Source organism: Microplitis mediator, chromosome 7 (assembly GCF_029852145.1).
Source record: "Microplitis mediator isolate UGA2020A chromosome 7, iyMicMedi2.1, whole genome shotgun sequence".
Classification (NCBI taxonomy): domain Eukaryota; kingdom Metazoa; phylum Arthropoda; class Insecta; order Hymenoptera; family Braconidae; genus Microplitis; species Microplitis mediator.
Genome location: NC_079975.1, coordinates 22,398,352 through 22,421,004, shown reverse-complemented (window position 1 = coordinate 22,421,004; position 22,653 = coordinate 22,398,352). Strand labels below are relative to the sequence as shown.

The 22,653-nt window shown below is 27.7% G+C and overlaps 2 protein-coding genes across 3 annotated transcripts in view; both read left to right on the top strand.

The window, feature by feature from the left end:
* The first annotated feature begins 1,146 nt into the window (after positions 1-1,146).
* LOC130672332 (50S ribosomal protein L1) lies at positions 1,147-5,585 on the top strand. Its single transcript, XM_057476860.1, has 8 exons — positions 1,147-1,237; positions 1,478-1,667; positions 2,715-2,916; positions 2,994-3,173; positions 4,136-4,250; positions 4,333-4,451; positions 4,526-4,623; positions 5,398-5,585. Exons 1-8 carry the CDS (start codon positions 1,186-1,188, stop codon positions 5,525-5,527), a joined length of 1,086 nt encoding a protein of 361 aa, XP_057332843.1. The 5' UTR covers positions 1,147-1,185; the 3' UTR covers positions 5,528-5,585.
* A 180-nt stretch (positions 5,586-5,765) lies between these two features.
* Positions 5,766-22,653, top strand: part of LOC130672329 (cadherin-99C) — a 121,426-nt gene continuing 104,538 nt past the window's right edge. The window contains exons 1-2 of one of the 2 annotated variants that reach the window (XM_057476856.1): positions 5,766-5,910; positions 6,256-6,368. In XM_057476856.1, coding sequence (XP_057332839.1) covers positions 6,366-6,368 — 3 coding nt within the window. In that variant the 5' untranslated portion in view covers positions 5,766-5,910; positions 6,256-6,365. Of the gene's footprint in view, positions 5,911-5,981; positions 6,369-22,653 lie in introns of those variants that run through there. The other variant, XM_057476857.1, reaches the window with a different exon arrangement.

Here is a 22,653-nt window from a genome sequence, read left to right as displayed (position 1 = left end):
ATGGATGTATGTATGATGGATGGATGTAAAAATGTGTGTGTGTATGTGATACTTGTAATTATTACGTATGTATACCGCGCGTTTGTGGGTGCGATGTCTACGTCCTGAAAAAGGGTTTAAATATGCGAGTACACGAAATATTTAAATATGATTTGGAGACGTGATTTTAAATTATACTGAAGTTAGACAATTAAAAATTTTTGAGTGAATTTACCTGACAATTAGAAATTTTTTTAATTTTTAAACAAATAAATAGGGTAAGAGAAACAAAAATGAAAATATACGTATTTAAATAATTGAAAAATATCAAGACGCGCGTTTTTTTAAATTTTGTTATTTGAATTAATTAATTTATTTATTTAAAATTTATAAATTGTTTCATATTTGCATTAGTGTGAATGTAGCAGATATGAGACAAATTTTAAATAACAAATAAAAGGATTAAAAGATTAAAAATATGAAAATAATAAAAATTCACATACTGGTTTTCAAATCATATAAATGTGGATTTTTTAAATTTTATTCCATTTACATTTAATTCACTGATTTTTAAATTTTTAAAATTGACAATTGTCAGCCACATTCACACTCGTGAATTTTTGAATTTTTTTCCAACAAATCAATCGCAAAAAAAAATAAATAAATAAGAACTATAAGTGCGATTTTTAAAAATAATTTTTTTTTTATAACTTATCAATAAATGAGAAATTTAAAATAATGGCGGGAATAAATGCAGAATAGTTAAAATTTGTAGTGGAAATCCTTTCAATTTTCATGTTTTCTGCACTTGCGTAATAAAAAATTTTTAAGTTGCAAGGATGGCACCCGTGTGTTGATGAGCAATGAGATTATTGATGGAATGACATCTCGCGAGTACTTTGATAATCTGGAAATTTAAATTTTTTATGATAAAGTTAAAAAATTATTTGATTTTGTAATTAAAAAATAAATTTTTGTGGTTTTTATCTTAATTACTTGGGGTGGTGATGATAATTATCAGTATTAATTTTAAAAAATAATTGACTTTAATTTAGAAGTGAAAATTAATTTTTGCGCCATTTGTTTTGAAATTTATATTCAAGTAAATGATATTTGTAATTATTTAATAAATTAATTAATATGAATAATTAATTTTTATGTCATTAGGCGGCGTGACATATAATTATTTACATTTATTCGATTTATATGAAATTTAAACTGCGCTCTCTGAAATTCAAAATGGCGGCGAGTGCCGGAGGTATTAAATTATTTGTTATTTTTAAAACTCCTTTTATTTTGAAAATTAAACGTGTCATTAAGTAAATACTGATTAATATAAAATGATATATTAATTTTTTCATAATAAATATTAAGTTGCATGCAATTACAATAATTATACACAATAATTATTAACTAAAAATCGTAACCTCGAAATCCGGAGTTCAGTCGCTTGGAATTTAGGATTTTTTATAATAATTTAATTTTTTTTTGTTAACAGGAAGACTGATGACACTTGCTGCTGTTTTACAGCCTAAAATAATTTATAATTATTATAATTTGTGTCCGTTGACACAAGTGAGACAGTATGCAGCTCGTAAAGGTACAAGGGAACGTGCAAGAAAAAAAAAAGTTAAGAAAGAAGTTATAAAAGTTCCATTTGTTCCTTTTCATATGCGAGTAAAAAAAGAGTAAGTACAATAGTATATTGTGTGATAAGGAATTAAACAAAACGATTTCATACCAGGGTGTTGACTGACATCACCCGCAGTCTGAAATCGTCTTTCGTTTTGAGTTACAAACTAGCTTTTCATGATACCTGCATTGGAACTTAAAGTTCCATCAGCAGCCAGCCAGAAAAAAGTTAATTTAAGACCAATGGTATCATCAACTATTAGCGTAAGCGTAAATTGTAATTTGCAATTTATAATTAAGCAGAAACTATAAATACTATTTATTATTCGCACTAATTCTTATAAAACTTAATCACAGAACTGTCATTTACGTAAATAAAATTAATGGTCTGAAATTAGTATTAAAAAAATGACAAGTATCAGAGTTTAAATTGCAAAAGTCTTCAGTCAGCGGCAGAAACATGATTTGTTTTTTCCCAAGAGACGAAACACAAATTTTTCTGCCCGCTAACTGAAGGCATTCAAAATTTACGCGTTTGCTAAAATTAATTCGCGGCATTGAACTGAAATTAGCTTCCTTTGACTCGTTGTAGAGCCCCAAATAGCACAGAGACAACTTTAAGATGTCTCGAAGATGTCTTTTAAAAGGACCCTGATAGCCACACTTTAAATGTAATTGCTCAGCAAGTTCTGCAGTGAAACATTTTCGGGTAACTTAACGACAAGTTTCTAGTAAGCCTCGGCTGGATAATACTTGCGTGCAAGTTGATGCAAATCAACTGCCGTCATCTGAATGTAATTTCACAGAAAAACTTGCCGTCAATTTTAAGTGAAACTCAATCAACTTAACGTCATTGTCTGACAGTAACACTTGTAGTCAAATTGAATGCAAGTTACAGACAATTTACTGACAACTTAAAGGTAACTGTTTGCTCTCCAACACTTCCCTTTAAGTTGGCTTCAGAATACGGCCGTAGCTTGAAATTCACTTTTCTCGACTGGATGTAGAGCCACTGAAACTTTGAGTTTCGATGCTGGTATCATGAAAATAAAATTCTGTCGGTAATTGCTGATAGAACTTGTCAAATATATAAATAATTGCAGAGAAGTGATACCATTCAACATTTTGTTTAATGATGACACGAAAAAGAAAGAGGCAGTGGATGATGTATGGGTTGAAAGATTTTTCAGAAGAAAAGTTTATTCTTTCAATGAAGCTGTAGAGTGTCATCGTGATTCTCATCAGCCAGAGCGCTATGACGATCCCGATGCATTTGTAAACGCATTTATTGAAATTAACATGCAGGTAATTATATAACAAAATAATTTATCTGTGATAATAGTCATTTTTTTTTATGTTAGCGAATAAATTTTAATTTTTAGACTGAAAGACCCACCAAATTGGTTGAAAAATTTTCAAGAAATGTTTATATGCCTCATACTTTCGATCATGGAGAAAAAAGACGAGTGATTGCTTTTGCCAAGACAGAAGAACTTCAGGAACTGGCTAAAAAAGCTGGAGCTGAAATCGTTGGCGGCAAAGAACTCATTACACAAATTCAGGTTAATTACATTCTTATTTACCCTAATAGTACAGTTTGCTTTAGCAAAAGTTTACTTGACAAAAGTTTCCTTGAATTTTTCGTCAAATGGCCGTCAACTTCGGACTTTTCCATTTTTGACGACAATTTGCTATACAATTTGACGTAAATTTACTATCCGAATTAGAATGCAAATTGACTTCAGAAGTTGACTTGACAAAAGTTGTCAATTTTCAGGCAAATTTTTATATCAATTTATTGTTAATTTGACTTGAAAAATTTTTAAGTATTTTTTTAACGTCAAATTGTAGTCATTTGTATGTATAAATTTGCTTACCTTCTAAAATGGTAAAAATTAATATTACCGAATTTTTTTTTCTAGTAAAAAGTTACCTCTAAACTTAGCAAAAATTACCGCAAATTTTTCTTTCCAACTTTTGCTGTCAAATTGTCATCAAATTTCAGGCAATTTCAATGTCAAATTACTGTCAATTTCAAGCTAAAGTGGCTGTTAGAGTATAGGCGTTCTCAGACCCCCTCATTTTTTAAAAATATTTAATAACTCAATTGTAATGACCGCATTTAAATTTGATCAATTAATTAAAAAACATCAAAGATATCAATTAGGAGTTGAGCGAAATTTGGAAAATAAACTTTAGTAAAATCTTCATGTCTAAATTATAATTCAAATTTTCAAATTTTTTAGACTAAAATTTATTCAAAAAATTTCGTTCAACTCCTAATTGATAACAAACTCCAAGTAATTTTTTTTTAAATCTATATCTCGGCGAAATTGCAACTGCGTTTTCTTTTTTTCAATTAATGCTTTCTTTTTTTTTTAACTAATTAAATAATTAAATTTAAATTGCAGTCATTAAAATTGAAAGTCATTAAATATTTTTAAAAAGTAGGGGGCGTTGTCTGAATGTCCTTAATCGTATAAATTATATTTATAATAATTATTTATTTATTTAATTATTTTAGGCTGGTGATATTTCAATAAATGATTTTCATGCTGCAGTAGCCCATCCGGAAATGATGGTTGATTTGACAGTCGTCAGAGGCTTAATGAAAAGAAAATTTCCTAATCCTCGTACTGGTAAATTTATTCAAATTAAATTTTTTTTCATCAGTTTTCATAATTTTTTATTTGATTTAATTGCTCGATTAATATTTCAAAGGTACTTTGGGACTGAACATATCTAACTTGATAAAGAAAATTATTCATGGTGTCAAATATGTTGCAAAACCTTACGAACGACAAACTCAGTACGGTACTGTCACTACACCAATTGGACTTGTATGTATTTTTTTTTACTTAAAGTTTCAGTATTTATTTTATGTTCAAATAAAATATAAGCTTTTAAATTCCAGCTAAGTATGGACAACAAACAGCTGGAGGAAAACTTCATAACTTTGATCAAAGATGTCGAGTCTGTGAGACCGAATCGTGCGGGTCCTTTTGTTTTTAGGTAATAATTTATTTAATAAACTGCCGATCTTCGGTTCATTGAATCGAGATCTTTATAAATTTAAATTTCAAGAGACAAAATATACCCACATTTTTTTTTAAACTACAAAGGGGCAATAAGGGCTATCCAAAATTTTTTTTAAAAATTAAAATCATTCATAAAAATTTTTATTTCAATAATTTAATTGAAAATTTTCTTATAAAAAGTAAAAATAATTAAATTTTTTAATTTTTTTTGAAAAGGCCCATTTTGCCCCACAGTTACTAAGTCCATCTTTTTTTTTTTCATAAAAATAAAAATAAAATAAAATAAGTATGAGTTAGTACTGAGATATTTTTTTAAAACTACAAAGGGGCAATAATGGCAACCCAAAATTTCTTTAAAAAACGTAAAATCATTCATAAAAATTTTTATTTCAATAATTTAATTGAAAATTTTCTCATAAAAAGTAGAAATAATTAAACGTTAAATTTTTTTTAAAGGCCCATTTTCCCCATATTTACTGAGTCCATCATTTTTCTTCATAAAAATAAAAATAAAAAAAAATAAGTGCGTTACTATGAGATTTTTTTTTTAATTAAAAAAAAATCTCACAATCTCAATTAATTTACAAGTATCGCAAAAATAAAAAAGTACAGCAGTTATTAATGATACATTAAAAATATTTACTCTATAAAAAAAAAAAACACTTAGCGAAGCTAACGGTCCGCTAAATGAATAAGGCAATTATCAACTAACAATAATTATTTATTTGTACAATTAAATATTTTTTAGAGCATCATTAAGATCCCCACCGACAACAGAATCGTTTAAAATAAACTTTGAACACTATCTCCAGGACGCAGAGCCAACTGACGAGCTGTCAGACGACGAAGACGAGCAAGTTATTTCTAACACCGTTTAATCGTCTTGATTAATTAATTTTTTAGCTGTACAATAAATATTGAAAATTGTTTAAACAATTCCATTTATACTTGACCCGAACTGACCGTAAGATTTCCCATATCATTACTTTCCTAATTATTATTTAATAAAAATATCATCGCTCTAACTCTGAATCCTACGGAAGAGAGTACCTGTCGATGTTTGTCCTTTTAAAAGTAAATATTGTCGGTCGAACAGGTCGTGAGCGAGTGAGCGTAGCGGAGGTGCGTAAAAAGGGATACAAATAGCTGGTGCCCGAGAAGAGAAAGAAAGAAATAGGACAGAACAGAACAGAAGTTGAGTTGAACTGAAGACCGAAGAACGTGAAGGAGAATGGAGTAGAGAATGGAGAATGGTTTAGAGGTTGGTGTATATGCTCTATAGTATAAAGTAAAGGTGGTATAAAGTAGAGGGGCAACAACTGCTTACCTACCTGCCGGTCTCGAGCTCAGTCGTTGTCTGCCAGGTTTTAAATTCACCGGTATCCTTATCCCGGTCTCTGCCAACACGATTTACACGTTACGATTACCCTGTTTTTTATTTGAATTTTTACACTAATATTTTTTTGTTTCTTTACTTGACCCGCGAATCATCTTCCCGCGAAACCCGCGGATCGGTATTTTTGAACGTGTGTGTTTTATATTCGTGAACGTATTGTTTTTATTTGATAAAAAAATTAATAATTATATTACTAATTAATGTTTTCAGTGTAATAAGTGACTAGTGATTGTGTGATAATCATTGTGACCGGTATGCTACTGTAGACCTGATGATAGATATGCCGGTATCGTTAACTTGGAATTAATTATTTATCAGTCATGGTAAGTCTGCTATTTTTTTATTTATTTTGTTGAGAAAGTATTTATAAATTATTTTAAATTTGAATGGTTTATTTTTTTATCCGCGTGTAAAATTATAAATAAAATGAGTTAAGAAAAATAATAGCGGCAGATTACCTTGAGCGTTTGCGCAGGATGTTCATTGCTATAAGAATATACACAGAAATATATACGGATTTAAATTGCTTGTAACTGCATGACGGTATAAATAGATAATAATATATAAATTCCACGAGATAATTTGTTGAAATATAATTATTTATCGTAGTTAATTATTGAATTAATATTTTAGTTGCGAAACCGTTTTTTTAAATCCCAGGATGATTTGTATTGTAGTTTTTTAGCAACAGATTAGTCGTGGTCTAAAAGCCAACTGTTCAAACTTGGGTTTAATTAAGAGCATACATTACATTTGTCTTTAGGTTTAGAATAATTATTTATAAAAATTTAGTGTGCGCACACGAAAAAAGATTTCGGCGCGAAAAATTTTTACTCGTCTCGAGAAACTTTTTTGCATTACGAATGAAAATGAAAATTTTCTTGAGCCAAGAATAAATTTTTAGGGGAGGGGGGAATTTCTTGCACCAAGAAATTTTTTTTTTTACTCCATAGAAAATTTTTGGTTTCATTTCATAATTAAAATTTTTCTTGCGCCGAAAAGTTCTTCTTTTCCACTCCTAAGAAAATTTTTGTTTTAATTTCATAATTCAAAATTTTTCTTGTGTCAAAAAATTCTTCTTTTCCAGTCCTAAGAAAATTTTTGTTTTAATTTCATAATTCAAAATTTTTCTTGTGTCAAAAAATTCTTCTTTTCCAGTCCTAAGAAAATTTTTGTTTTAATTTCATAATTCAAAATTTTTCTTGCACTAAAAAATTCTTCTTTTCAATCCTTATGAAAATTTTTACATTTAATTCATAAAGGAAAATTTTTCTTGTGTCGAAAAATTCTTCTTTTCTAGTCCTAAGAAAATTTTTATTTTAATTTCATAATTCAAAATTTTTCTTTCACAAAAAAATTTTTCTTTTCCATTCCTACGAACATTTTTACATTTGTTTCATAAAAGAAAATTTTTCTTGCGCCAAGAAATGATTTTTTTCTGCGCATGTACCATAAGGACTAGTTTTGTTTTGTGTTTTATTTATCGAAAGCAACATAAAGGATTTGTAATATATTACATTATGCGGATGTAATAAATGTAATGTTTAATTTTTACGTCTCTGTACATATATTGGCTGGACGGAAACCAATGGTCCAACTTAAACTTGTAGGATCGCGATGAACCATCGACCCTCGCATAAATATCATGTTCGCAATGTTATCCGGTAATGTCTTATCGGCATGCTGGTGTCCGGCGCGTGTCGTTTCCGTTCACATAGTCTTATATATGCCGTAATATATGTATATATATATAAAACTTATATCCAACATATCGTATAGGAAATAATATAAAATAAAATACCGATTGCTCGGGGATTAGGAATAATTATAAATAATAAATATTAATTTATTTTAAAATAATGAGTATATTATATACAGAGATGACCAATAATTTTATTTTATCGATACTTTTAATTTATTTTTAACATGGAATATATTTTAAAACCTGTACGACTACTCTTTATACAACTTTTATATGTACAGTAGAGTATCGATCATCAATTATCCTTCGTATCGAACAAGAATATGTAGAATAAGAGACTCTTTTATATTCACGCCAAGTGCTACTCTTTATGAAATAAGCTTTTGACAGGACATATAAAATATTTTTAAATAATTATTTACTAAAATTGCAGTCACTGTGACAAAATATTGTTGACAAATTTATTTACCGAATTTTAAATGATATTTTTTATGGAAACATTTAATTATTGGTTGCAAAAAACGGTCCTTGATTATAAATGATAAATTAATTTTTTAATTTTTAATTTTTTTGATCATCTTGTTTTTATATTTTTTTTTTTCTTATCTTTTTTTTATTTTCGTTTTAATTGTAAATAATTTAGAGAAATTAATTTTATCTTCTCTTGGAAGTCTTATCAATTTTTATGGGTGTCATTGGATATGAAAAATAATCAACACACTCGAAAGTTAGACAAGTTCTTTTGGTTTGTTTTTTAAAAATATATTTGGGCGGTAAAAGATTTGAAGAAAGTGAATTAAATTGTCGGAGGTCACTAAAGGGGTATCTGATTAAAAGTAAAAAATCAATTTTTTTTTTTTAATTTTATTTAAGTCTAATAATAATAATTAAGCCGCCAGACATAACAAAATTGAAATTTATTTAAAATTTAAAAGAAAATTAATTTTTTCTTCTTATGAATAATTAGAAATTATAAAAAAAGAAATTCAAGTTGACAAAAAATGTTCGTACTAAAATTTATCGTGTAAATTCATTAGATAAATTCGTCACTAGATTAATTAACGTATAAATTTTTACCCACACCTAATAAAATTAAAAAAAAATTTTTATAATTTCAGAGTAAAACAAATTTTTTGTTGATTTTTTGTTGATTTGTTAAAAAAAAATCCGAAAATTAATAATTGTCTGCTAACTTCAGGATCATGTCTGAAATACAAAAAAAAAAGGATTTTTTTGTGATTTTTTTTTTCAGAGTACCTTCTTTATTAAAATTCTCAAAATTTGTGATATTATTAAGTATCATTTCAAGAATATTCTGCTAAATTTTCATAAAAAAATATTGAAAAATAAGCCAATAGTAGTGGGGAGAGACGAGTCACCTCAAAAAAAGTCTCCATGCCGTAGGCAGGATTACTCATGACTGCTTCATCTGAAATAAAAAAAACCAAAAAGGTTTCTTTAGTACATAAGTTTATCTTGTATTTGAACGAAGGAACAAACAAAATATTCATTTTTGAATTTTTGGTAAAGGTACGATCAAACAACTCTGATTTTTACAAAAATTCTTCTTTTTCTTCAATTATAAAATAAGTAGTTATTGATAAAAAAATCCTTCGTTCAAATCTAAGATAAACTTATGTACTAAAGAAATCTTTTCGGTTTTTTGATTTCAGATGAGGCAGTCATGAGTTATCCAGCCTACGGCATGGAGACTTTTTTTGAGGTGACTCGTCTCTCCCCACTACCACTGGCTTATTTCTCAATATTCTTTTATGAAAATTTCACAGAATATTCTTGAAATGATGCTCAGTGATGTCACAAATTTTAAGAATTTTAATAACGAAAGTACTCTGAAAAAAAAATCACAAAAATATCCTCTTTTTTTTGTATCTCGGACCTCTTTCCCCCTTAAAATGTTTTTCTTTTATATTAAGTGACTTAGTGTCGTTGATAAATGATAAGAGGATTATTATCCTTGAGCTATTGTAACTCGTTTCGTTTCGGTAGCAACTTTATTAATATAATATATATAAATATAATACAAGTTTTATGTAAGACCATTATAAGTACAACCTCCAGTCACTATACGCTATTATATTATGCATATACATAAAATAGTTAATACACTTAAGTAAGGAATAGAGAGGGCTAGTGTAAGAGCTCTTACTCCAACCATGCGTTACAGATCGTAGTAAGAGAGTTAAGTACCAAAGCTAAGACTCGAGTTGTTGGTCTATGAGCGGAGCTATGAACAAATGCAAATGATATACCTCTAGGGCCACAACGTCTTTCCTTAGCAATTCCACAGCTCTGTAGTTGTATAGGTATATATAAAAGTAGTTTGTTATATGCTGTATGGTGTATATTGTATGAGCATGACTACAGCAGAAGCAATGCAAGAGCAACGCTCCAGTACTCGTATCGTGGTTTAGTTTCCCTTTCCGGATACACCAACGCACGGATACACTAATTGCATTATGATGAACGCCGTGACTGGAGCGCATACTGCTGGTGGATGAGATAAAATCGTGTTTCGGTCGGTGATTTTCCAGACGTGAACGCGAACTTATATATAGGATAGATATGATGTTACATATCATCACGTATGATTGATTCTTATTTAGACTCGAGAGCTTTTTATTCTGAACGAGATTAATCTCAAACGTTTGATTTATACTTTAATGGAATATTTCATCTCATTACACTCATGTACATTTTTTTTTTTTTTTTTTATTAATTATTTTTTTTTAATTTGAGCTTTAATTACGAGTGTGAATGTAGTAGACATCAGGAAAATATAAAATTATTAATGAATAGAGTAAATAATTGATAAAATATAATTTAAAAAAATTGCGCACTTGAAAAATTTTTAAATTAATAAGTGCATTTTTAAAAAGTATTTACTCTATTTATTTATAATTTTAAATTTGTCTGATGTCTGTTACATTCACACTCATCTTTAATTATGATCCTGAGGTTAGCAGACAGTTAAAAATTTTTGAATTTTTGTTTCAACGACTTAATTTAAAAAAAAAATAAAAATAAAAATATGCACATGTAGAAAATTTAATAAATTACAGGTGCAATTTTTTCAAATATTTTTTTTAAATAATTTATTGTTTAAAAAAAAATCAAAAAATTATTGGACGTCGGCTAACTACAGTATCATTTTTGGTTTTATGTGATACTGAATATAGTCATGATATTGAAGTTAGCAGACGTCTAATAATTTTTTGATTTTTTTTTAGACGATAAACCAGAAGAAAAAAAAATATTTGAAAAAATTGCACCTGTAGTTTTTTAAATTTTCTACATGTGCATATTTTTAGTTTTTTTTTTCTTAAAATTTAATTGCTCAAAAAAAAATCAAAAAATTTTGAATTGTCTGCTAACTTCAGGATCATATATAGCCGACGTCTTATAATTTTTGGATTTTTGAAAAACGATAAATTATAAAAAAAAAAATGCACCGATAGTTTTTTTAATTTTCTACATGTGCATATTTTTAGTTTTTCTTTTTCCTTTTAAATTTAATTATTGAAAAAAAATTCTAAAATTGTGTTATTGGCGCGATAAAAATTTTCCATTATGAATTGAAGAGAAAATTTTTTTTTTTAACTAAAAAATAATTCTTTTCTCTGTACTTTTATTTATTACGAAAAGTTTATATTTAGCGTTGAGTTTTTAAGGTCAAAGTTTAATAAAAACACGTTTCGAGAGTACTTTCTTTTAATATATTATGTGTTGGAATAATTAATTGCTGATTTATGTTTAAAGGTTTTTAACGGTAGTTGATTGCTGTCAGATAATTAGTTTAGATTTTATTACCATTTAAATATTTTGTATAAATTATTTTTTTTTTTGTCCATTAAAAAAGTTAGACTGGTCAGAAAAAAAATTTTATTACTTTCTTGACATCCGATTTAATTAAATTTCCATCTTTTTTACAGTTAACTTTTTTTGTTTATTAGAAAGTACAGAAATTTGACCGTCACAAAATAATTTTTTAGCCTTATAACATATAGGTATATATTTATTGATATGAAAAATAAAATGATAAATAGCAAAGTAAACAAATATCTTGATTACTATAAAATAAATAAACACGAGTAAAAAAAATGATGACCGATCGTAGCCATAAGTTGACGGTAAAAAATGAATAAGCAACACGCAATAATCGAAATAAATATGAAAGTTGTTAACGAAGCTTATTGTTCACTCAAGGTGCTATATAATAACAATAACAATATGTAGATATATACATATATATTTAAAATCTACCCACCTTTGAAAATAATAATAGTCTTGACAAACAACCGCGATTAAGATTAAAGCATCCAATACCGTCTCCATTACTCTTATTCACAACCCGATCACCGTTTGCTGGTGAAAAAAATAATTATTTAACCTACAGAATGAAAGCTATTATAAATATATATACATATACTTGTGTAATATATAAGTATAGTAATTTTCAGAGCGAAACCAGTAGACTAGACTTGTCGTGCAACCTGCAACAACGCAGACTCCTAACGAAACAGAGAGTCTTAAAAAGAACATGCACGCACATACATTCGCAGTAATATTATATATGTATATGTATATATATATTAAACTATCATTATCTACCTACAAGTTAATAAAATTATTTAACCACGCATTTAAATAAATTTAAAAGCCACTAATCGTTAAAAGTCTATTGACACGGTAATTTGTATTTAAATATAAAAAGTCATTTTATAGAGACATATTTATTTTTATTATGTTAAATTACATATTTAAACGTTCATTACTCTTTTTCTCAAGATATGAGCTATGACTCTCACACCTTTTCACTGTTTAATTAGTGGAAGTTGCGGAAATCGAGCTTCCTCTCAAGTGCAAGGTAGCAAATAAAATGTTACACTTATTCATATGTTTTACGCTACTTCCTTTGCGTCATTATTATTATTATTTATTTATTCTTCATATTTATATCTATATATGAGTTTGTACGTATGTGGATGTATGTGTGCACAGTAAAAAATATTGTTTATCTGTGTTAAAAACGGTCGGTGTTAAATTTTTTGTGGGGATTATTTAGTGTTAAATCGAGACATTTAACTGTGCTACTTAAAAATTTTAAATCGATCTACTATTTAACAGTTTAAAAGTGTTACTTGGTACGAAAATTTAAATTATCAAAATTTGTTAAGTGTTACTTTAAAATTAACACAAAATTTATGGTAAAAAGTAAATCGATAGTCACGGAAGAATTATTAGTAAAATGAAAGTAAAATCGACATTTTATAAATGTTAATTTAACTTAAAAATTTTTGTTATTAATATATTTAATTTACCATTTACTAAAAGCTGGAATTTTTATCATACCAATAAAAAATATTTAGTTATAATTTCGAATTATTTAATGTAATGTTAAAATTATTTTTTCGCTAAATAAAAATGTGTTTTTGTTTTTTTAAAATAAATTAATTGATTTACTATTTGCAACTGCTATTAAATATTACGTGATTTTTTTTAAATCTTGACTCTAATATAAAGATTGTTTACTATCAAACACTAGTTTAATGTTAAATAATAATTGTTGTGACTGTTGATAATCTCAAAATAATATATAAATTATCTTTACTGAATATCCATACTACAAAAATAAAATGTAAAAGTTAACATTTTTTTTGTGTCGCCACTGACATTTAAAAAGTGTTAAATTAACTTTTCGTATTACCCGAATTTAGTGTTGAGATTTTAATCCAAATTTTGTGTTTAAATTCACCCCAAATAGTCTGTGTTAAAAAATAACAGACATTATTTGGACCGTTTTTAACACAGATTATGTTGATTTTAACACCATATTTTTACTGTGTAAAAAAATACAACGTAAAAGTTAACATTTTATTTGTGTTGCCACTGACATTTAAAAAGTGTTAAATTAACTTTTCGTATTACCCGAATTTAGTGTTGCGATTTTAACACAAACTTTGTGTTTAAATTCACTCCATATAGTCTGTGTTAATAAATAACACAAATAGTGTGGACCCTTTTTAACACACAGATTGTGTTGATTTTAACACAATATTTTTACTGTGTAAAAAAATAAAATGTAAAAGTTAACATTTGTTTTTGTGTCGCCACTGACATTTAAAAAGTGTTAAATTAACTTCTCGTATTACCCGAATTTCGCATTGAGATTTTATCCCAAATTTTGTGTTTAAATTCACCTCAAATAGTCTGTGTTAAAAAAATAACACAAACATGATGTGGACCGTTTTTAACACAGATTGTGTTGATTTTAACACAACATTTTTTACTGTGCGGATGTATGTGTGTGCAAACAAATATCTTTGTATGTACCTATAAAAAGCCAGAAGCGATGAATCTTAATATTTATTTAAGTATTTTTATTTTTTATTGTATATTTTTATTGTCGTTTTATCATTATGTTGTGTAGTCTTGCATCGTCATCTGCTGTACTGGGTTTATACTAGACATTATGGTCAGCAGAAACTGTCAGGCAGCAGTCACCTGATGGATATGGAACTTATATACGTGTCTACTGTAGTCAGAAAAATTATTACACTCATAGTAAATTACTTTTTAAAAATTCATTATTTTTTTGTCATCGAAAAATATTTTTTCAATGGTCGGAAAATTTATCTGAGGGTTCAGAAAATTTTTTGTCAGTTTGAAAAATTTATTTACAAAGTTTAAACTTGTTATGAATATATTAATATATAATTTAAAAAGTCCTTGGTAAATAGTCAGGATTGTAATGGAAGTGGAAAAATTTTTTTTTATTTATTAAAATTTAAAAATTCATTTTTTTCACCACGGAAATATTTTTAAGTGTCTAGAAGTGTGAATAAATTTACTGAGGTTGATGTTCTCGAGTCGTAAATTGTGAATAAGAAAATATAAAGTTTAAAGATAGACGAGAAGAGGAAAGAATGTACAATGCAAATTAAAGGTCATACTTTATAAAAGGGATAGTAAATTTTGAGTTGACTACGAGTGACTAGAAGTTTCGTATATTATTTAGCCATTTGTAAAACGTGGGGTATTTTTATGTCCACTATATACGGACAATAAGACTTGGATGCTGTGTTATAAAATATATATATATATTTTTTTTTGTGTTGCTACCGGCGGTAATTAGAAGCTGAATGAAAAATATACTTTGAGTAATTTATTACCAGGGCAGAAGGTGAGGCCGGTTGTTAGAATCACCGATTGACTTTATGCCGCTACTAAAATCTTACAAATGATTCCTACACACTCATCATCATCATAATAATAATAATATTAATAATAATGATCACCGCCTGAGCCTTTTCAAGTATAAATGATCCGAAACCTTTCTAGAGATTTAAAAGAGCCACAAATGTCACTTAAGTACTCATGCTAAAAGGATTAAGATTGTGACTCAACGGTTCTTAGAAACACGTAATGATTTCATCAGTTAACGATGATAAACATTTCCTAGCAACCGGAAAAATTTTTTGTCATAAAAATTTCATTCAAGGCTACAATTTTATTGAGTCAATTTCGGTAAAAAAAATTATTTTATTTTTGGTGATTTTTAATAAAAGATATTTTTTTAATTAAAAGAAAAATATTTTGTTTCTTTAAATTTCGCTTTGAGTAAAATTATTTGAAAGCGGGTAGTTTGCTTTAAATTTAGCGGTTCATTGACTGTGTAATTTTTTTACGAAGTTATTATTAGATAGTCGTCTTTTCTATTTTAACTTTCGATAAACATAAATACATTTTTTAGTGAAAAAAAAAAAAATTAATGGAAACTAAAAAATTAATCGCATGAAATCTTTGAAAAATGTCGGGTTTTTAAAAAAATAATATATACACTGTAAAAAGAGCGGTGTTAAAATGGAATAACATCGGTGTAGACGGTGTAATTTGGTGGTGTTGAAATATCAGTGTTAAATCGGTGTAAAAACAAAATTCACGTATAGAGATTAGAAAAAAAATGTACGAGATATAAAAATTTAATGAATCATATCTGGACGAAATTTAAATTTTGCTGTGTACTTATTTATGTTATACGTAATTTATTTAAAAATTGGAGTGATCGAGTAAGTAAAAATATTCACAAAGTTAAATATTTTCAACACCGAAAAATATTTGAACACTGAGAAATTTTTTTAACACTGGTAAAAAATATTTACACCTTTGGTGTTTAAATTCAACCGAAAATTTTAACACCTACACCGCCTGGACTTACTCCGTTTTTTTTTACAGGGTACAAAATATAAAATATAATTCAAAATTTTGAAAAAATTATTTTTAAGTTAATTTTCCAAAAATGACAAAAAAACATTTTTGGATAAATTCAATTGACGTAAATTTGAAAAGCGAAATTTTCTTAGTTTTTAAGTAAAATTTTACAACGTAGCCCGTCTAAAAAAAATTTGTTCAAAAAAGATTCTAAAAAAGTTCCACATGCGGAACTTTTTTTGAAATCTTTTTGGAACGAATTTTTTTTACACGGGAGTACAGTTGTTTGGATTAAAGCCACCGATTTTTTATAAATTTTCGTTGGATTTATAAAATAATAATAAATATAATAAAGAGATGAGAATACAGATAAGAAGCAAATAAAATCTAGAGAATAAAAAAAATCAACATCTGCTGAGCAAGAAAAAAAAAATAAAAACTATTCAACTCATCTCATTCAGCTGCCCACGCGGTTCTAGTTCAGGCAGGTGTAGTCACTTCTAACATGACGTTTGAGCAAAAATAAATTATTGTAAATTATAAATAAAAACTAAAAGTATAAATTTAAGTACCGCACTTACAACATTAAACTCGAGTTTAATATCACAGTATAAAAAATTACGTAACAAATGTTAATGTAAGTTAATAAGCTATAAAAAAAAGTTGCCAGATTGCGGCACGGACATGAATTTTTCGACGGGCATAAAATTATAATCGAGTGACTGACGGGTTTTTGAGTCTCCTATACAAGACTTGCGAGTCTTCTTTCGAGTACTTGTAATAAAATTACCAACACTGTGGGTTAATTTTATTTATGACGCGAACGCGAGTCCAAACGCACTTGTGTATAATAAATATATATATATATGGAATAAGTATACAAACAGCATAGCATGAGAATTTACAGTTAGAATCTTCGGGGATGTGAGTACACGAGATAGTACTGAATAATATAAGTAAAGAAAGAGCCAGAAGAAAGATGGAGACGGTTGTGATGCTGGATGAAAAGAGAAGAGAAAAAGTTTAAAAGGAGGCCACTGGTGACCTGATGAACGTCACCGTTATATCAGTTGGTTTAACTCTTAAACACCTCAGACTTGTCTATATTCTCATACTCGGCCAAGACAATTATTGTTTTGTTGAGTTTTTAATTTCTCGTATTTATTTACTTAACTTATATACACAAAAAAAAATAATTTTTTCGCGCGAAAAAATTTTCACTCGCTCCAAAAAAAATTTCTACCTGCCCTGAAAAATTTTTCGCATCATCAATTGAAAAGAAAAATTTTCTTAGGGTGAAAAAAAATTTATTGCGTTGAAAAATCATTTTTTTTCTGTATGTCTATGTGTATATATATATGTAGAAACATTAATATGTGGTGTGGAGTCACCAGTGTATCCACTGGATTATTCAGTGGATGCATGTACAACTGACCAATACATTGGCCTCTGACCCAACAGTTACCATCAGTAATTATCAGCAGTCTTGTCGGCTTCTCATCGATTACTCATGCTTGATAATTACGAGATTTATTTTCTTAGCTAGACCTCCCACACATGTTATTTATTTTTCAATTCTAACTTGTAATAGAGGAAACTCAAGTTTATCTAACAGATTTTTTTTGTGTCATTTATTCGAATTGAACCGAAATTTTGATATTTATATTTATAGACTATTGATATCGCAGAGGAAAATAGTTTAATGGAAATTGAAAAAATATAAATCCGAAGCTTGAAATGTTTACTTTTAAAAGCTGCGGTGATTAAATAGAAATATTTATTTTTATTTATTGGCTGTAAATAAACGTAAAGTTATTCCAGGATGAAGTTAACTGACGTTTATCGCTGGTTATTGTGAAAATTTTTTTGCTTTACTTTGAAAATTTTATGGGAGAGTTTTCAAATTTTTATTTTATTTTTTGTGGATTTCTCTGCGTTAATTCGTTTGACTTTTATTGAATCTCTAAGCAAAAATTTTTTAAAAATAATTAATTATATTGCCTGGAATACCAGAAAATTTTATTTGTAAAAAAAAGTTGCGGGCAATTTTAAATTTTCAGTAAAATCTTTTTTTTTCTCGAGTTTGTTACCAAATTATTTTATTGATCTAGAAAAAACTGGCGAGGTAAAATGGGCCACATGTGTCTCATTTTGCCCCGAGTTTTCTTTTGCAGCCTGAAAAATTCCAAAAATGTAATTTTCTAACAGATTCAAATTTTGAACTTTTGAAATTTTCCCGCCTTTTTTCTTTTTATCTGTAATTGCGATTATTAACATTCTCGATTATTTTGTACCTCGACATTTTCCGCTTTCGTGAAATAATGAAAGTAAAAAAACAAAATTTTTAAAGTAAATAAAATGAAAATTGAAACGTGACAAAAGCGCAGAGATTAATCCTTCGGTAAGAGTATCACGTGAGCTAATAATGTAAGTTAACATACAAAATCCTACTTTCCCGTGGCCTATAGCCTGATGCAAGTAACACTAATGCCAGATTGCTTTCTACAATATGCTTTAACATAACATCGTTTCTATTCGTATATCGGCATGCATGTGCACGAGGTTCAAAGTCAGCAGAATCTGCAGGCCGAGTAACTTCTCTACCAAAAGTAACAGGATCTTCATGTATAACAATAATAATTATTTTTTTATCATCCGTACATAAAAGACATTACACACATTTACAGCTCTTAAAACTAACGGGCATGGAAAGTGAGTAACATTATTTTTCGAACGCCGATAAATATAAACATAAATAAAAATAAAAAAAATGTTAGTCATCATGGGAAAAAGTACGAAAGGTCAAAGAAAAACATGGGGACCCAGTGGCCTTCTTAAATATTTCAAACATTACGTTTCATAAAAAAACGCACTTAGTACCAGGTCCAGGTATAAGATGTGTCTCATAAAAAAATCCTGCCAATAGAAGATGGACCACCTACAGCTTTGGAAGAAACTCCCGGAAGCTCGGCAGTGTCAACAAGAAAAACGTGAAGATATCTTTCGAAGAATTAAATACCGTCTTGCAATACTCCTCTTAAAACCTACTCTGAGAGAGTCACGATGTGGTTGCCTCTATACTTTAGAGCATCGGGACTCAAGAGTAATGCTATGGTGATCAACCTGGACACCTTAACTTATACACTAATGTAACCAGAAGCAGGAATTTGTTGCGGAAATCACGGACTCGCGTGTCGCACTTAGCGGATAGGATACTCGGAGGATATCTCAAGCATGTTAAGCGGTTTAGGTCTCCTAGAGGTCCTTTTTAATGCGACAAAAGACCATTTTTATCTTTTAGTTATTTATTTTGTCGCTGAGATATTGCGCGATTAGATTTCGAAATTTCTTAGATCAAATTTTAATTGCTCTAGATTTTATACATTTTTTTTTAACGTCTAAAAATTTTTTGAACTTCATGTCTAGTAAAAGGGGGGCGGGGAATAGATCGGAAAAAATTTTCATATCTAAAATTATCTGAAAAATTCAATTTTTGTTTCAATAATAAAAATTTAATTTTTAAATTCTTGATACTAAATTCAGTATAAAATTTATCAAAATTTTGAGTGTCATATATATTGAAAAGCATCTTACCCTCTAATGAAAAAATTTGTCCATGTAAAAATTGAAAAAGACATCACGCGATTAGATTTTGGAAGTTTTTATATCAAATTTGAAATGCTCTAGATTTGATACATTTTTTTTACATCTAATTTTATGAATTTTGCGTCTAGTAAAGAGGAGGGGGAGAGATAAATTAGAAAAAATTTTCAAATCTGAAATTATTTGAAAAATTCAATTTTCGTTTCAATAATAAAAATTTAATTTTAAAATTCTTTGTACTAAATTTAGCATAAAATTTATCAAAATTTCGAGTGTCATATATATTGAAAAGCATCTTACGCTCTAATGAAAAATTTTGTCCGTAAAAATTTAAATTGCACCGATTTTAAGTGATAACTATAAAATAAGTATTTATTATTATTGAAGTAAAATAAAAATAATTTTTTTTATCTCACGCCTTGAAGCCACGAATGCTCGGAATGTTAAATTTATTAATAATAATTTAAAAGCTCGTATAATTTATAATAGTATAAATAAATAGAGAGGCTGTTGATTTAGTGAATGCATCATATAATAATTTTCGTAGAATATAAAGATAGTGTAACCAGTAAATACGAGCAGAGGTATATCAGATTCTTTACTCTCTACCGTTACACGCCGATAAGCGTAACGTACAACGGGTATAATGCAAACTGTAAGAGAAATGTATTGCATTCTCTGTACTCACATCAACATCAACATCAGTATCAACTAGTATTATATATCTATATATATACAAAACACAAAAGTATGTTATGGAGCACACATATATAAATTCTATCAGTACCATTACCATCTTATACTGATACTGAGATTTAAACAAAATTGTAACTGATGCAGACATGACGAGAAAGTATACGAGCGTATTTTATTTTATGAGAATCTGTGATTTAATTTTATATATTTTTTATTAATTAAACAATACCGCGAATGGTAACGTCTCTGTCTACTACTTGACAATATTATTTATTGCATTACAAATATATGTGTATATATATTTGTATATTTAGGATAAATTGAAACAATGTTTATTTTTATAAATATTTTATCTCCTGAGATGGAAAGTCGATAAAGCTCGTAAACTTTCCAAGACGTTTATATTCAATTTAATTAAATTCCAATGACAATTTATTTTTTTTTTGACTTATTAAATTTTTTATTTAAATATATTTTATATTTTTATGGCATTTTACTCTTTCTCTCGTTAATCGCCGGCATTAATTCTCAATCGAAAAAAATTATATGGCGACACTTTATATACACACGTCGTCTGGTCGCATTCTCGTAAAACCATTTATAAATGTTTGGGCACGTGGGTTTATATGTGAGTAGTATGTAGTGTGTCTACTGCACATGCAGCTTTTATGGTTATCAAATTAATTATTAACTTGCATTTGTTACTTTAAACCTGAGGGTTTCTAATGAGACAGTGGAGATTAAGTTCAAAAAAATAATTTATATAAAAAGACTCATTACCCAGTCACTTTTCATTGCAGTGAGATAAAGTCGCTGGATATAAATTAGTAACTGAAATGAAAAATCACTTTTATGTAGTTTTAAATATTAGAATAAAATTTCAATTTTTTAAAATAATTTTGATAATTGATTTTCATTCATTTTTTAAATAAGTTGAGTGTAGCCGTAGATGCTCATTAAAAATTGAGATATCAATTGAACTATAAGTTTATTGGTTTGGAAAATAATTGAAAAAAAATATTAGTTTATTTAATTCGAAAATTCAAAACATATATTTTGAATTACATATAATTATAAAAATTATTGGAAGATTTAACGTAATGGCAATTTAATCTAACGAGCGAACGTTGAAGTAAAAAATTTCCGGCTCTGCGCGATTTTGAAAACGGTCAATTTAAATTTATGATAAATTATAAAATACTTTGATACGTCATATAATATATTTGGATTCACAATGAATTATTTATCACACTATAAAATTAGCGGAGTAAATTCGGAGCAGATGACTGCCGTGTAAAAAAAATTAGTTCTAAAAAGATTCCAAAAAAGTTCCGCATGTGGAACTTCTAAACATGAGACAGATTAGAACTTTTTTGGAACGTTAATAATTTTTTTGGTAAAACAAAAGTTTTTATGAACGAGTTTAAAGTCGAAAAGGAGGTTCGTGAAAATTTTTTTGAATTTCATATGGACATTCCAAAAAAGTTCCAGAATCACCTTTGACTTTTTTATGGACTAAAAAAGGCGTTCCAAAAACTTTCCAAAATAACTTCTTTTGCATCTTTTGTAGAATAAAGACGTTCTAGAAACATGCTAAAATAGTTCAAAAATCACTCCTTTTTAATTTTTTATAGAACTAAAGAGAACTTCCATAAAAAATTCCAAAAAAGTTTCACGAACGTTCTTTTTTTATTCTAAATTCGCTCATAAAAACTTTTTTTTTACCATCAAAATAACTAACGCTCCAAAAAAGTTCCATTCGAAGTTCTAATCTGTCTCATGTTTAAAAGTTCCACATGCGGAACCTTTTCGGAATCTTTTAGGAACGAATTTTTTTTTACACGGACTGTTTATTTATTTAATTTCCTCGGATTTAAATAAAATCCAGATTGATCCGAAATTACTCCGATGAAAAAACAAACTCTCTATTTACTCCGTGTGCAGAGTGATTTCTTTTAAACTCCAGAGTTCGGATTGAAATAAAATCCGTGATGATTTCAAATTTACTCCCGATTTTTTACAGTGCAATGATAATGTTTTTTTTTATAAAAATTATAGAAACTCTTTGATCAGTTGAAGTGAGCGACTAATGGTACTGATCGGGCTTAGGGTTTTTTTACCTTATATATATATATATATATATATATATATATATATATATATATATATATATATATATATATATATATATACTTTATTTAATTGAGGAGTTAACTACTGTTATTATTTTTGAAAATCTATATAATTTAATTTTTAAATCCAGATAAAAAAAAAATATATTTTCAGGAAAGTTTTTTGTTAGAAAATTAAAAAAAAGGAAAATTCTTAGAAATTGGTGGTCTCCCTTACTAATTTTCTTAATAACAATACAAACCAGT